Here is a 15,544-nt window from a genome sequence, read left to right as displayed (position 1 = left end):
CAAGGTTGGTATTTCTTCTTTTACTGATAACAGCCGTTCTTCTGGGTTTAAACAGAGTTAATAGTTCTCTTCGATGTTATATCTGCAGACATTAGATTCAGGTTCATATCCTTCTTCAGCTGATATCAGCTGTGGTGGAAGTTGAGGTCAAGTGGTCTGGATGTCAGAACTCTGCTGTTATTCAGGTGACGTCAGACGATGGAGAAAGTGATTAATCCTTCTGGTCAGATGGTCGTTCAGATAAACAGCAGATTCTCTGAGATTTTTTTTTTTAAGAAGAACAGAAAGCTTTTATTGTACCAGGGAAAAAAATAAAATGCAAAAACATGGTTAAAACACAAAATAACAAATCCAAATACGATGCTTGTGGCACTTCATGCAGCAGTATGTGTCTGAGGGAGCAGTGCATGCTTCATTTATTTATTTATTTGATTTCCATGGTGGGCAGATGCTGAATGCATGACATCAACCAGCAAATCTGGTCCAAGTCAACCCCCCATAGCAACCAATCAACACAGGCGCGATAGGGCAGGCCTGATTTGTGGCATCATTGCTTCATCTGCTTGCCGCAGTGTTGGGGCTGCTACATCTGTTGCAACAGATCCACACAAACACTTATGGTAACTTTTCATGCCTTCAAATAGAAGGTGCTAATGCACAAGTTCGACAGCTGTCTGGCATTGCTAACTGTGTTTTAAAATGTGTCACAACAGCTGATGCTAAACATGCTGTTCAGTCATGGCTGGAAGATCAAACCCTTTAGATGTGAGAAATGTTTCCATTTGGCGTACCAGAGACTCTGCACCGATCACCGTATTAGCACTGCTAGCTACGCTAGCGCTAGCATTAGCAGTGCTAGCTCCAGCTGCATTCAGCTTCGCTCGAGGCTTGATTGGTACTCCAGTGAGAATGACATTATTCATCCTTACTTGCTGTTCCACATCGTCCAGTCTTTTCTCCAGAATCTCGACCCGGTTTTCTCGCTGCTCGTTTTGAGCCCGAAATCTTCGGAACTCTTCCATCATTTCCCAAAGTGGCGTTAGCTTAGCCGACACTTGATCCATAAAACTTTTCTTGAATAATGTCAAGAGACTTTTTGAGGTCTATTCCTGGGTTTTCTTCGGGGGCATGGTCAGCTCTCTTTTTTGGAGAACAATCAAATTTTAAAGTAATTTGAAGATAGTTGTATTCGCAGAGAGGCACGCCACGCGTCCTGCTGTGTTACCCGGAACCGGAAAGTTCCCAAGGATGATCATCATGGTGGGATTTCTAGAACTGCATGGACTCATCCTGAATCCAAAAGACACTGGAGCATCCAAACCACACTCTCATGCTATATCCTACTCTCACACACGCTCTACTGTTTCTATAAAAACTCTTCACACCTTCCAACAATCTACCATCAATACCATAATACTCAACACAACCCACAACGCCTTTCTATCAATCCTATCATACGCCTTCTCTAAATCCATGACTGCCCAAAACACCTCCCTCCCTTAGCCAAAAACCTTTCACACACCTGTCTCACAACAAACACCTGATCCACATACCCTCTACCTCTCCTGAAACCACACTGCTCTTCACCAATCATACACTCAGTCCCCTCCACTACCCTATTAATCAGCCCTCTCCCATACAATTTGCCTACAACACTCAGCAGACTAATACCCCTAAAACTACCACATTTATACTTATCACCCTTACCCTTGTACAGGGGAACCACACACGCACTCTTCCAATCAAGCGGCACCTGCCCATTTGCAAAACACACATTCAACAGTCTCACTAACCACTCAATCACGATCACTTCACCTTACTTCAGGCATTCCACAGCAGACCCATCCACACCAACTTTCCCACAGCTTGCTCAACTTTCTCTCCCGTAATTAACGCTTCATTCAACTCTCCCAATACATTCAGTCTACTTTCCCTTCCATCCATCGCAATCACAGCATCCCGGTCTTCCTCCACATTCAACAGCCTCTCAAAATACTCCGCCCACCTTTTTCTTACTGCATTCCACTCTTTCAACATCCTTCCATCCTCTGTTTTTACTTGCTCCTCCCTCCCCGACACTCCCTTTCGCACCCTTTTCACCTCCTTCCAAAACATTTATTTTGTTCTCTCGAAAATTATCAGACAACTGTCTGCCCCACCTTTCGTCCGCAGCCGCTCTTGCCTCACGCACAGATCTCTTAGCATCCCTTTCTTCTCCTTATAACACTCATATGACTCCCTGTCCTTTCTCTGCAGCCATACTTCGTACACACATCTCTTCTCAACCACAGCCAACCTTACATCCTCGCACCACCATTCACTTCCCTTTCTTACACTACCCCCCAACACATCTCACACCACACACTTCGTCTGCACATCCAACCACTGCACTCTTGAACTGTTGCCATTCTTCCTCCACTCCAACAACCACCAGCTTGGGGGTGTGTACATGTAATGAAAGGTCAGGCTGATGTAACTGTTAACTGTTTATTTATTTTTACAAAATCAAAGCTTCTCACGCGTGTGAGCTCTAATGCATTTTACTAGATTACATCTGTGGCTGAGCCATTTATCAGCCATAAAAACTATCTCTCACCTGAATGAGTTTTCATGTGTGTTTTTAGAGTAGGTATTCGACTAAAACTGGCATCACATTTATCGCAAGGGAAAGGCTTTTCTCCTGTGTGAGTTATCATGTGCGTTTTGAGATGAGATAGATGACTAAAACTTTTAGCACATTCTTTGCAAAAAAAAGGCTTCTCTCCTGTGTGAGTTCTCATGTGTATTTTGAGATTTGAATTTCGGCTAAAACTTTTATCACATTCTTTACAAGAAAAAGGCTTTTCTCCTGTGTGAGTTCTCATGTGTGTTTTGAGATGAGATTTTACACTAAATATTTTATCACATTCTTTACAAGAATAAGGCTTTTCTCCTGTGTGAGTTCTCATGTGTGTTTTGAGACTAGATCTGTGACTAAAACCTTTATCACATTCTTTACAAGAAAAAGGCTTCTGTCCTGTGTGACTCATCATGTGGGTTTTGAGATTATATGCATCACTAAAACTTGTATCACATTCTATACAAGTAAAAGGCTTTTCTCCCGTGTGAGTTCTCATGTGTGTCTTGAGATTTGATTTTTGGCTAAAACTTTTATCACATTCTTTACAAGAAAAAGGCTTCAATCCTGTGTGACTCATCATGTGGGTTTTGAGATTATATGCGTCACTAAAACTTGTATCACATTCTATACAAGTAAAAGGCTTTTCTCCTGTGTGAGTTCTCATGTGTCTTTCGAGACCATTTTTTTGACGAAAACTTGCATCACATTCTTTACAAGAAAAGGGCTTTTCTCCTGTGTGAGTTCTCATGTGTGTGTTTAGATTCGATATTTGATTAAAACTTGAATCACAATCTTTACACTTAAAGGGCTTCTCGCCTGTATGAATTGTCTTGTGTTTTTTGAGACTAGATTTATAACTAAAACTTTTTTCACAGTTTTTACAAGAAAATGTCTTCTTTCCTGTATGAGTTTTCATGTGAAATTTCAACTGAGACCAGCAACTAAAATTTTTACCACATTTTTTACATGCACAATAAATTTCATCAGGCCCAGTTTGGACATGACTTCTGTCTCTTCTCTTCCTCTGATCTCTGTTCTGTGGGTCTGCCTCTTTATCTGTAGTTGATGTTGATTCTTCATGTTGGTTTCCGGCTTCATCCTGACTATCAGTTACATTAAAGATCTTCTGATTGTTTAGATCTGCTTCACTGTTCTCATCTTCCTCATTAGTAGGAATCTCCATCAAGGTATCAGTCTCCTGCTTCAGATCAGGCAACTCTTCATCTTGACTTATGAGTTCTTCTTGCTTTTCTTTTATCTGTGGAGGTTCTGGTTCCTCCAGTTCCTCTTTAATCTGTGGAGGTTCTGGTTCTTCCTGTTCCTCTTTAATCTGTGGAGGTTCTGGTTCTTCCTGTTCCTCTTTAATCTGTGGAGGTTCTGGTTCTTCCTGTTCCTCTTTAATCAGTGAAGGATCTGGTTCCTTCTGTTGCTCTTCACTTTGGGCAGGTTCTGGTACCTTTTGTTCCACTCTAAAGTTGCTCTGCTGGTTACAGAGATCTTCCTCTTCAGTCATCCAATGCTGAGGGAGACCTACAGGAATACAAACACAAGAAAAAGGCCTTTTAAACTTTTAAATGAGTTTGTGTATTTTCAAACACAAATAAAAATTGAAATCTGCTCAGTCAGGAACCTTGTGACTACCTCTAGAAGCTCATCAAGAGAATGCCAAGAGTGTACAAAGCAGTAATCAAAGCAAAAGGTGGCTACTATGAAAAACCTACAATATGACATATTCTCAGTTGTTTCACACTTTTTTGTTATGTATATAATTCCACATGTGTTCATTCATAGTTGTGATGCCTTCAGTGTGAATCTACATTTTTCATAGTCATGAAAATGAAGAAAACTGTTTGAATGAGAAGGTGTGTCCAAACTTTTGGTCTGTACTGTATATAATGTGGAATAATCATATTTGTGTACTTAAATACACAAGCTCCCAATGAAATGCAGATTTTAAAGTGAATTGGAAAGTTATTTTGAATTGAATGTATAAATATAGATGAATGTGGAAGATTACAGATTGATAAAAAGTTTCTTTGTCATTTTGCCTTCAACAGCTTGTTGGACGAGATTGAAGGAATATATATTTGTTGTCCTCATTTTATTATGTTTTTCTGTCTCACTGAAGTTTAGTTTTATTAGTGTGTGTTGTTTCCGTCCTTTGAACTTTGAAGGTACATCCTTAAGTTGCATATGTGAGAAGGTTTTGACTTCAGCTCCAAGCTCATCCCCCTGCAGGGACAGATCTTCTAAGTCCATTTGGAAGACTGGGCTGTAAGTCTGACATGGACCACAAATTAATCATCTCTGGGACCTATTCAATCCCTGGAAACCTTTTCAGGCGCCTGCTCTCCTGTGGAGAACAAAGCTTTAGGACCTACTGGCTGCTGGGAAGTTCCTGCCGCCTGTGGTGCACCACATGGGGATTCATTTGGTGGCCATACCATGTCCATCTGTAAATTGGCCCCCCGGACAGGCGAAGCAGAAACCAGATGCTGTGATTCCGAGTAATTCAGCCGATCCGAGCGGCCAGAGGCGGAGATTCGGCCGCCATCATGCTTCCGGAGGAGGAGATTCTGACCACATGTTTAAAAGTCTGCACTCAGGGAATTTCCTTTGTTCTCAGACAGCCTCATGTAATTCGGAATGTAACTTCTTACGTTTTGCAGGCATTGGATTTGGGAAACCAGATGATCTGTTTTATAGCTCTTTGTTAGAGACAATAAAAACTCTTAATTTTATTCCGTTCACATTTTCTGGTCATTCTCCTGACTTAAGAACACGCATGAAAGAAATCTAAAAGCGACAGATTTTTTCCTACAGGATCCATGTGTTACTAGCTGTGTCAGCGACACCGTAGAACAAGGGAAATTATAGTGTTTATGTTTTGTTTACTGTTGAAATTATCACATAATTGTGGTGTTTTTTCGCTGCCATTAAGTGAACGGGAGCAAAGACAACTGATCGAGTGTATTAAAGAACTTAGAGAGCGAACCCTATAACCGAGCAACCCCGCATTTTACAACTACACGGCTGCAATCTTAACTGAGTGGTGACCTTGAGTGGTCCCTTCGCGCTCGCTGGATTTGCACACAGTGTTAAGGGCAGTACACACCGGGCCGAATATCGGCGCACGTTATTCGCCAGCGTTTTTCAACATGTTTTTTGTATTCATCTCCAAGCGATTTTCGCTGACGATGAGCCGAGTGATTAGATGGCGCTTAATGTAAAACAGAAATACCCCTGTACACAATGTGGCGCTGCGCAGCTTTACGCTTCTTAGACTCGCTTTTCACTCAGAAGAAGAGAGCAAGTAATTAAGCGCTTGTCAAAATCATACAAAGAAAACATGAATATTTCAAGCACCAGTAGCTCCAGCTCCAGCGATGTAGAAATTATTGTTCTATTGAATGATGAAAGACGCCGGAAAAAACGCCGATTTTGGGTACATCCCATAGTTACGAGAAGAGAAGAACATGGGGAGTTTTATCGACTGGTACAAGAGCTGAAAATGTATCGAGCGTTTTCGGGGATATTTTATTTATTTATTTATTTATTTTTTAACTTGTCCTGTCCAACAGCTAGGCAGGCAGATGAGAGCTGAGGGCCTCTTGTGTTGGACATATTTTACTTTAACAAGAGGGGTTATTAATCTTCAGACAAACCAAAGGTATGTCTGGATAAACCTCTTTTGTAATTGAGGCCAAACTTTATTAATTTCAACCATGTTTGAAAATTTCTGGTGTCGGACCGGACGGAAAAGGAAAGAAGGGAAGAAGAGAGGGATGTTAGAGAGAGGGGGGTGATAGTGAGAGGGGGGGGCGGTAAGACCATGAAGCAGCATAGAGCAGACAGGTTTACTGGTTGTTTATCATTACGGTAAGGTTAAAATGTAGTACAAAAAGGGCGGGGCCTGTCCACACACACACTGAAATGTTATCAACACACCTGTTAGCTGCAAAAATGTCCACATGTCAACATGTACACAAAACAGATAGTGTTCACAAACGCATACCTATGCCTTTAAACCAACTAGTGTGAAATCTTTCGATCATTCAATCATGCAAACTATTAGTGCAATGGTGAGCTAACACCTGTGCTCAGGTGAGTGTTTATGTTCTTCTAAAATGGATGGTGGAATGTGAAAAGAAGGAGGAGGAGCGCTCAGCCAACCCCACACCCAGACCCCCGCCGCAGCAGCAGCGGCAGCGGGAATCCCCCCAACGCCACACGGGAACGGCAGGGAACAACCGCCCCCCGGGCGACCAAGCCCGCCACCCAGGCCAGGGCCAGCAGGACCGTCGCGAGCCCCCCAGAGCCAGAGAGCAGGGAGGTGCGGAGGGAAAGAGAGCGCCGCCCCAGGAAAGCAGCCCCCCGCCGTGCCGGGAGAGCCCAACCGGAGAAGGACGTCCACAGCCCCAGACGAGCACCCCACCACCACCCAGGAGTTCCGGGCCCGACCAGGCTCGGCCACATTTGGAAGTTTGGCGGGGCCCAGCGCTCAGGGGCAAGGACCAGGACCCACCCCCAGGGACACGAACACCCCCGGCTCAGATGTAATGTGAATCCCCCCACCGCGCGGAGAGAGCACCGCCGGGCCCAGGAAGCCGGCACCCAGGGGACACGGCCGCCGTCGCCAAGGGGCCCGCACCCCCCACCAGGGAAGGGGCAGGGGACCGATGGACCCAGGTCCCACCTTCCTTGCAAAATGTGTGTGCGTGTATGTGTGTTTATGTTGGAATGTATATATTGAGGGGGGAGGGGTGTATGTACTAAGGGGGGTGCAGTTAAAATTGGCGAGTAGGGCACTAAGGGGACATCTCCTGATTACTCACACTGATGTCCCCTCACCCTCCCCACCAAGGGGCCCTAAATGTCTAAGGTGCGGTTAAAATTGGCGGGTAGGGTGCTAGGAGGACATCTGCTGCTTGCTGGCAGTGATGTCCAAGCACCCCCCCTACCAAGGACCCTACATGTCTAAGGTGCAAATAAAACCGAAAGAAGGGGGGCCCACTCCGTACGGTAACCATAGGAGGGGGGCCACTGCCAAGTAGCTCCCCCCCAAGGCGCATCGCAGGCTAGACCCCCCACCCCCTCACCCTAATATGAGGTTATATGAGGAAGGGGGTAAGTTGGGGACAACTGGTAGACTGTCCCCCGGTGGTCAAACAGCTGTCCGCCCCGCCCCCCCCAGCAAAGGGGCCAGGCCCACCCGGCCCAGGGGCCCCAACCCGAAGGCGCCGACACTCCAGGCCCGGCACCACCCACCCCACCCAGAGAGAGAGGAGCCAGAAAGCGTCGCCCTCCCCCCCTCCCCGGAGCAAGCCCAGGCCCCCACCCCCAAACGCCGGCCCTAGAAGAGCTCTGATCAGGCCTCGACGGGACCAAGGCAGCCAACCGGCCGGGGCAACCACCGATTGCCTCAGCGGAGACCCCGACCGGTCAGCCCCCCCGCCCCGTACCAATAGTGGGCCCCCCCTACCCCCCGGAATGCCCCTCCATAGGACAGGGCCGACAAGCCCCCCACCCCACCCCAGACCCCGCAGCCAGGCGGATGACACCCAGAGCTCGGGGATATTTTACAATGTCCGTCAGTGAGTGAGCATCTTCTTCGTCTTATTTCTTCGCGGTAGTGTAGACGATACTTAGCGTATATCTTCTCCGCCGTTCTCCGACAGTTTTGTGTTTGAGCGTCTCCAAGTTGTGTTTTACTGTAACTTCAGAAGCTCCAGACACGTGTGCAAAAGCGCCATTCTCATTAGTCGTATAGTTTTTGAAGCAGCGCGTCAGGCCAAAAAAAACGAACCTGTGGCGTTTTTTTTTTAAAAATGACGCTTTAGCGCATGGCGTTTTTTTGCGTCGGTGTACACACTCACATTGGTGCCCTTTGTTTAGTCACGAGGCGTTAGACGTTGGCGAATATCGCATGCGAAATTCGTCCCGGTGTGAACAGGTCTTTAAGGGGGTGTTTTGTCCCATGGGGGGCGGTAACCTTTAAGGTTGATCTGATTGACCAAAATTTAAATGACAAATCCGGCATGCGGGACTTTAATTTTTAGAGCAGGGGTGGCTAACACGCAACTCTTGGACAATAAGCATGTGGCTGGGTTTTTGCAGAAACAAGGCGAGGTGGCCCAAGTTGAAAGATCGACTGGAGCGAGTCTCTGTACTCTCTGATGTCGTTTACCCTATACCCCCTCATGACCAGATGAATATTTTTTCTTTAAAAAAAATGCAGGAAAATGAAATTACATCGAATTGACTTATACATGCTAAGAACACGTCTTTATTGTCATCCAATTGTAAACTCAAATCCAAACATGCTGAGAAAACACGAGAGATTTACTAGAGATTTTCTAATTTGGTGCTCATGATCACATTTTATAGTAAATCAAAACAGTATAATGTTTAGGATTTTTTTTTTTTATCACTGACATCTGACTGATCACAGTTTTCGGTCTAGCACCAAGTGTAAGATTTTCCAAAGGCACAGCTGAAACACACTAGATTCAAATATTTGTGAAATACCTTTTTATAAATGTCCTATGAATTCATTTTGCTGCATTTCCACCACATCACAAAGTCTGGTTTGTGAAAATACTGACTTTAAAACAGTCTATGATTACATGAGGCGACCCACGGAACAGCATCAGCAATCATTGGCATAGCATCAGAGTCTAACAGCACTGATGTTTCTAAATCAACACTTTTCAGGAAACTTTCTGTTGCTGAGAAAGAATGAAAGAAGTGAATCAATGACTGCAGAGCGACGGTCACCAGAATCCTCCACTAGAAACAGTCATCGCTCCATTAGAATCTGGATCTGAATGTTCTGGAAGATGAAAGGCTTGTGTGGAAAATTGTTTCTTGTTGCTTTTAACCATAAGAGAGAAGAACAGCTTTTGCTTCTGACATTGAAGTAAGTGACTAAATAAATGAAGAAACCTGAGATCAGCAGCTGAAAAACGCTAAATCAAATCCCATATGATGAAGGAGAAATCAGTGAAGGGCTTCTCTGTTTCTTTGATGAAGGTCACATACCTATGTGGTGGAGCTGCAGCTGTGGTTTCCAGATGACATCCAGCAGTCTGCGCTGACGACAGAGCTCCTCCTCGTACTGGACGATGGTTCCTTCACAGAGTCTGCAGATTTCTTCAGCAGCAGCAGCTAGTCGCTCGCTGATCAACTCTCTCAGAGACTGAAGGGAAGACATGGTTCCTGCTCCGATCTTCAGCTCCAACTCCCACAAACACCGCCGTCCTCTTCACTGCAGCTCCGATCGATCATCTGCTAGTCTCACAATCCCAGAGAAAAGGTCCAAACAGAAACTTTTCTCCTGGTTGGAGATTTTCCTGAAAGTTCCTGTGATCCTGCAGGAGTCAGTTCTGCTCAGCCTGCAGAGCAAACAGAAAAGACTCTGGAAGCTTCCACATGTGAAACTTCAAGACAAAGAATCCAAACAACAACATCTGATTGGTTGACTTTTGGAGGGAAAGCTGCAACAGTCATCTGTGATTGGTTCAGCCGTCCCTGCCCCCACTAGTCCACTGCACAGGGGGCAACATTCCAGGGGGGGTTGGTAATCTCCTCCTTCTATTGTTTCTGCCCCACTGGCTCTTTCAAAATAAAGGCTTGTTGTAGCAGAAACCTGAATGGAACATCAGAATGGACTCAAACTGCTGCTGGTTTCAAAGCCTCGTTCTCAACTTCCAGCTGAACTCTTCATGAGTTTGAGCGTCTGTGACAAACTCTACAGTTGAACAACAGCAGTGAAAATCTCCATGGATGTCAACTGGGAGAGAATCAACATGAGATTTCCAAGAGTTTCTGCAGGAACTCATCACAAAGTCAGGAGCTGCAAGGCCTTATGGGAGATCTGGGATCCTATTTTGACATGAAGGAAACTCCTTCAAACAGGAAAGATTTCCTCTGACACGATCACTTTGATGATAACATGAAAAGCATTAAAAGGAAAGAATTATAGTATTTACCTGTGAAATGTTATGCCCTCCTCCTTTGTGGACTTATTTCTCAAAAAAACAAAAGACCCGCACAATGAAGCGGCATTTTGCAAAAAATGTGTTCAGCAGAGACTTGACCTCACCAAGATGTCGGTGCTCTCCTCCCATGAGGAATCACGTGATGTCTCCTCTAGCTATATAACTCATTGACTGTTACTGCCTGGACCTCTTTCTGGGTCCTAGTGCCCTAAATGTTACAGCTCCTGGTTACACAAGAAAAAAGTCCATTCTAGAGGCCACTCTGACGTCATCATCATCAAAGACAGCGTTACCTAGCAACCATACCAAGACCATAGCAGCTATAGAGGGAAACACAACAAACCATCAACGGCGGTTAAAGCAGTCAGACGTTTGTTCTGCAGCTCAGCAAAAATCTCTGCTTTAGGTTTTGGGGAGAAAAACAAAGGAAAACACACGGAGAAGGATTCTGCAAAGGAAATCCCAAGTTCTATTGGTAAGTCAGCGTCCTGGAAACATGCTTTGTTGGTTCTGAAGTGGCATGAATGCGGACTTAGATTGGTTTGTTTCCTTGGATTCTTCAGATGGATTCAAGCTGTAAATGTTGTCAGCATAAAGCAAGTTTGGACTAAACTAAAGCAGAAAGTGGCTTTGAAGATGGTCAGGAGAAATGAGGGCTTTTTTCAGGAATTCTTGGAAGAGGAGGACTTCTCCAAACAACCAGAATCTAGGAGGAGGTTTTTTCAGCATTGAGATCAGGATTTAGCATGAGCTTCAATCCCATTTTTGTTCAATCCAAATGTTTACCGTCATATTCAGGAGTTCAACTCTGAAAGCCACCATGACATCATAGACATTAAAGACCCTGTTACCTAGCAACCAAACACAACAAACTGTAGACTATTCAAACTGGACATTTTGGGGCAACAATTCTTTTCTAACTCGAGTTTTTATGAAAAATCCAAATGATGGAAACAGATTGTGTAAAGGAAATGAGGATATATTGGTGAGTCACAGTCCTGGAAACATGAGTTGTGCTCTGATGAAGACGCCTGATCCAAATGTGGATTTTTGAAATGTTCTTCATGAGATTCAAACTGATTGAAGCTTTGAATTAAAGGTGTCAACACATTTCTGCATTGGATTCATTCTGTTTCAGTGTCTAAGGTTGGTTTTGTGGCAGAAACCAAGTTTTTGTTGAACAGTAGCGTTTGAAAAAGCAGAAAGTGGCTTTGAAGATGGTCAGGAGAACTTCTTTGAAGAGGAGGACTTCTCCAAACAACCACAACCTTAGAGGAAGTTTTCTGAGCATTCATAGAATGCTTTTACAATGACTCATCATTTTCCACAAGAAGCTAATGAGTTTTTCCAAATGCATGCTGGGTATTCTTAGTTCTAGCTTGGAAAGCACTTTGTGGGATTTCCCTGGAAAACCTGCTTGATCAATCATTTTGGTCTCTTTTTCTTCTTCTAAGTTCCAGCTTGGTGAGTGTGCAGGTCGCCATGGCAACCACTGTCCAGGTCAAAGGGAGGACCACGGCCATCCAGTCTCCAGGCTTTTGGATTGATTTGGATTTGATAAACATTTGTTTCCCACATTTTAATAGTAGAATTCAACACGGGACATATAGTGGATTGTAAGAATAGGAACAAAAACAGCAACAACAAAATAATCCTCCTCCCCTTAAAACATGCATTTGACTCTGAACAAGTCTAAAACAAATCCAAGCAAAGACCAGCGCTGGGGCTCCTGCTAGTTTCTTTTAGAAGAGCCTGCCTCTTCCAAACATAGAATGTTCAACAACTAGAGCTAAAAATGTCTGTTGGTAGATTTCTGGATGTTGGCCGTATCCCAGCGAGCAAGGCCAAGTCAGCCCCATATGGTTTCAAAGTGGACAGAAAATGTTTTTAGGAGTTTCTAGAATGTTCAACAACTAGAGCTAAATGAAACTAGTGCATGAAATGACAAAGAACTTCCTGTTTGAAAGGAAGATCATGATGGCTTCCACCTGTCTCTTTGCTTTTCCTTTCTTTTTTGGGTTTCTCCTCTTTGGGAGGTTCCACAAAACTGCACTTTAACCCAGAAGGAAACAACAACCGCTCCACAATCCCTGAATCCCCTACAGCCTTTATCTAAACATTTACATTGACCATTATCACACATTTGATTGCATTTTCTTAGAGAAACAAGCACAACTTCCCGTTTGTTTGTGTGTGAAATGATTCCAAAAAGCCATGTGTCATCCTGGAGGGACTGGTTTCTCATCAATGCAGACCACCAAGTTTCTCTGGTTTCTGACTATTTGGTGGCTGGTAGGCCTTTTGGGATTTTTGTCAGGGAAAGAAGTGAACCTGGGCTCCAAATATTGGAAGACACTGATCTAAAAGTACTAGGACATCTGGAGAAAGCTGTAGTTCTGCTCCAACTCAGTCCAAAGCACTGAAGATAGATGGAGTTGGATTTGGGAGAGGACTGAGCTCATTCAGATGAAGAAAGAACAAGTCAACAGATGAAGAAGATTTCAGGAAGTTTCCCATTCAACAAGTTCAAGTTTCCAGAGAGCTAGTTTAGCATCCGTGTTCTGGACCAAACCACTGTCCCTCTGAAGGTCCAGACACAGAGAGGCCCAGAGTGACCCCCATTTCTCCTTTTTGCTCTCTCCAGTGGCTGACTCCGCCCCTTAGGACGTCCCCCTGTGTGGATCAGTGGTCAGTGGGTTGGAACCTGCTGCAAATGCAGGCTCTGGTTCTAACTGCTGGATCAGAAGTGGAATGTGAGCTGTAGTGGTGTGTCTGCAGCTGGATGTGGAACACATGAGGGAGGGGTCAAAGGTCAATCTTTCTTCCAAACAAATGTTGTCAGTCTATTCTCAAACAATGCTCCAACATCTTCAAAGGTTTTTGGTCCCAAATCCAGAGTGGAGCTGGTAGGACGTGATCATTTCAGCCTCAGATTTGGGATCTGTCATCTCTCTGCCACCGTGACACCGAGTGATGAGTTCATGCTCCAAAGCGGCCCGATCGCTGGCTTTAGGGACTATTCCAAAAGCTTTCAATGATGGCGGGGAATGAACATTAGGAACAGATGACGGCTTGAAATGTCTGCTGTTGGTTTCTGATCCAGACAGAAATTCAATCAAATGTCTGTGAATCCATGATTTCCTTCGAATCTTTGACTCTAGATTCAGATCCATCTGGTTCAAAGGATGAAACTGCAGCTAAAAGTCTTTCAAAAGTCCAAATCCTCAAAGATGAAACAGAAAGTTCCTAGAAAGTCAAATGAAAAACAATCAGATTGTCTTAGATAAACCCGTTTGGAAGTTAAAGCGTAGAAACAAAGAAAGTTCCAAAAGCTAAAAGCCTTAAATAAAGAAAAGTCCAAAGAAAAACAGAAATCCCACATTTGGATCAGAAAAGACATGAATTCTCCAGAAACATCCAGAAACAGCTCTGAGCAGCAGCCATGAAGGGACTGAGAACAGACGGACATCAAAGCAGAATCCAAGCAGCACCTTCATCCTGATGAAGCTCCGCCCTCTGACCTTCAGCAGTCATCTCCAGGCTCCGCCCCCAGTCTGTGACGGCTGGATGATGCTGTCCTCCACCTGCAGCTGGACCTGGATGTTCTCTCAGACCATGTGGCCTCATGGATCAGAAGGTTGAGGGTTCAAGTCCCTTCATGGTTGAAGTCAGACAGAAAGTGAAGAAGAGGGAACATTCAGAGCAGTTTCTGTGCTGTTTGCTTCCTCATGAGTCACGTCTAGATCAGGTCTGGATCCCAGTCAGAAAGTGATCAGGAAATCTGCAGATCAAACCTTCATTTACTGAAATGGAAAACATCAACTGACTTTCTACAGATTCTACTTCCATTCATCAAACTCCAACAGGAAGAAGATTTACAATCAATCAAATCTGTTGATTTCCTGACAAACGTTGTTTTCTCTTCCTGTTTGAATGTTTGATTGTTTTCAAACATGAAGAGAGTTTTTTTTCCTGTTTTTAGCTTGAAATTTCTGTTGAGATGTAAAGGTTCATTCAGAATTCCCCAGTGGCCTCATGTTGGAGGAGGGGCTTCATGAGATGCTGCTGGGGGCGGAGCTTGAACACACACCGCTTCCTGGAACCCAAACTCAGGCTAAGTGGAGGAAAAGTTGGGATTTCTGCTGTTTGTAAAGATCTGGAATGGTTTCCTCCCACAAAAAGGCCTTTTTCTAGTTTCCTGCAGATGAATTCTTTTCCTGCTGGGAGTTCTCATCTGGGTTTGCAGATTCTTAGTTGGAGGAAAACTTGGAGCAAATTCTTCCCAGAAAAAGGATTTTCTCTGGAGTGAATTGACATGAACAGAGTGAGTTTGGACTGAAAGCAGCAACAGGGAGGAGATGTTAGAGCTTCATCAGAAAACAGCTTTCTGGAGGAGTTGGAAGACGTCAACAGTCACAGTGATGGTGAGGAGGAGGAGCTAAGACTTCCAAAGTCAGAGCTAAAGATGGAGGAGCAGCAGGAGGAGGTTCTTCACTGAAGGAGAGCACAAGTCCAGCTTGTCAGTGCTTTGCTGATTGGCTAGTTGGATGTGTTCTTTGATGAGCTTTTCAATCTGACGTCTGCTTGGAGGACTGTTTTCATCCTTTTGGATGATTCAACTATTTGAACCAGACCTGGAACTAGAAGAGACTCAATGAGAACAGAAAGACAAGAAAAGATCCAAACCAAACTCTTCTTCTGTCTGACTTCAACCATGAAGGGATTTGAACCCTCAACCTTCTGATCCATGTAACTACCGGAGCATCACTAGAAGGACAGTTGGACTCCCCTCTGGAAAAAGAAGGCTTGAGCATGTTGATGTGACAAACTCCACATTTCTTCTCTTTGTCATGAGTTGGGATCCTAAAATTGGTGTCATTCATTTTCTTTTCCACCTCATATGGAGCAGAAAACTGTGCCTGTA

General features: G+C 44.3%; 2 protein-coding genes across 5 annotated transcripts in view; one reads left to right on the top strand and one right to left on the bottom strand.

The window, feature by feature from the left end:
- The window catches only part of LOC144981346 (uncharacterized), a 676,107-nt gene that overhangs the window by 440,502 nt on the left and 220,061 nt on the right, over positions 1-15,544 (bottom strand). The window contains exons 1-2 of one of the 4 annotated variants that reach the window (XM_078935913.1): positions 9,662-12,465; positions 916-4,150 (exon numbers count right to left, since the gene is read on the bottom strand). The exons of 1 other annotated variant lie outside the window; for it this stretch is intronic. In XM_078935913.1, the coding sequence (XP_078792039.1) occupies positions 2,586-4,150; positions 9,662-9,833 (1,737 nt within the window). In that variant the 5' untranslated portion in view covers positions 9,834-12,465 and the 3' untranslated portion in view covers positions 916-2,585. Of the gene's footprint in view, positions 1-915; positions 4,151-9,661; positions 12,470-15,544 lie in introns of those variants that run through there. 2 more of the 4 variants (XR_013650910.1, XM_078935909.1) reach the window with 2 other exon arrangements.
- The window catches only part of LOC144986685 (NACHT, LRR and PYD domains-containing protein 12-like), a 151,411-nt gene that overhangs the window by 46,026 nt on the left and 89,841 nt on the right, over positions 1-15,544 (top strand). The gene's annotated exons all lie outside the window — the stretch shown is intronic.

Source organism: Oryzias latipes, chromosome 2 (genome assembly GCF_053564925.1).
Source record: "Oryzias latipes strain Hd-rR chromosome 2, Olatipes_Hd-rR_3.1".
Classification (NCBI taxonomy): Eukaryota; Metazoa; Chordata; class Actinopteri; order Beloniformes; family Adrianichthyidae; genus Oryzias; species Oryzias latipes.
This window is presented reverse-complemented; position numbering and strand designations above follow the sequence as displayed.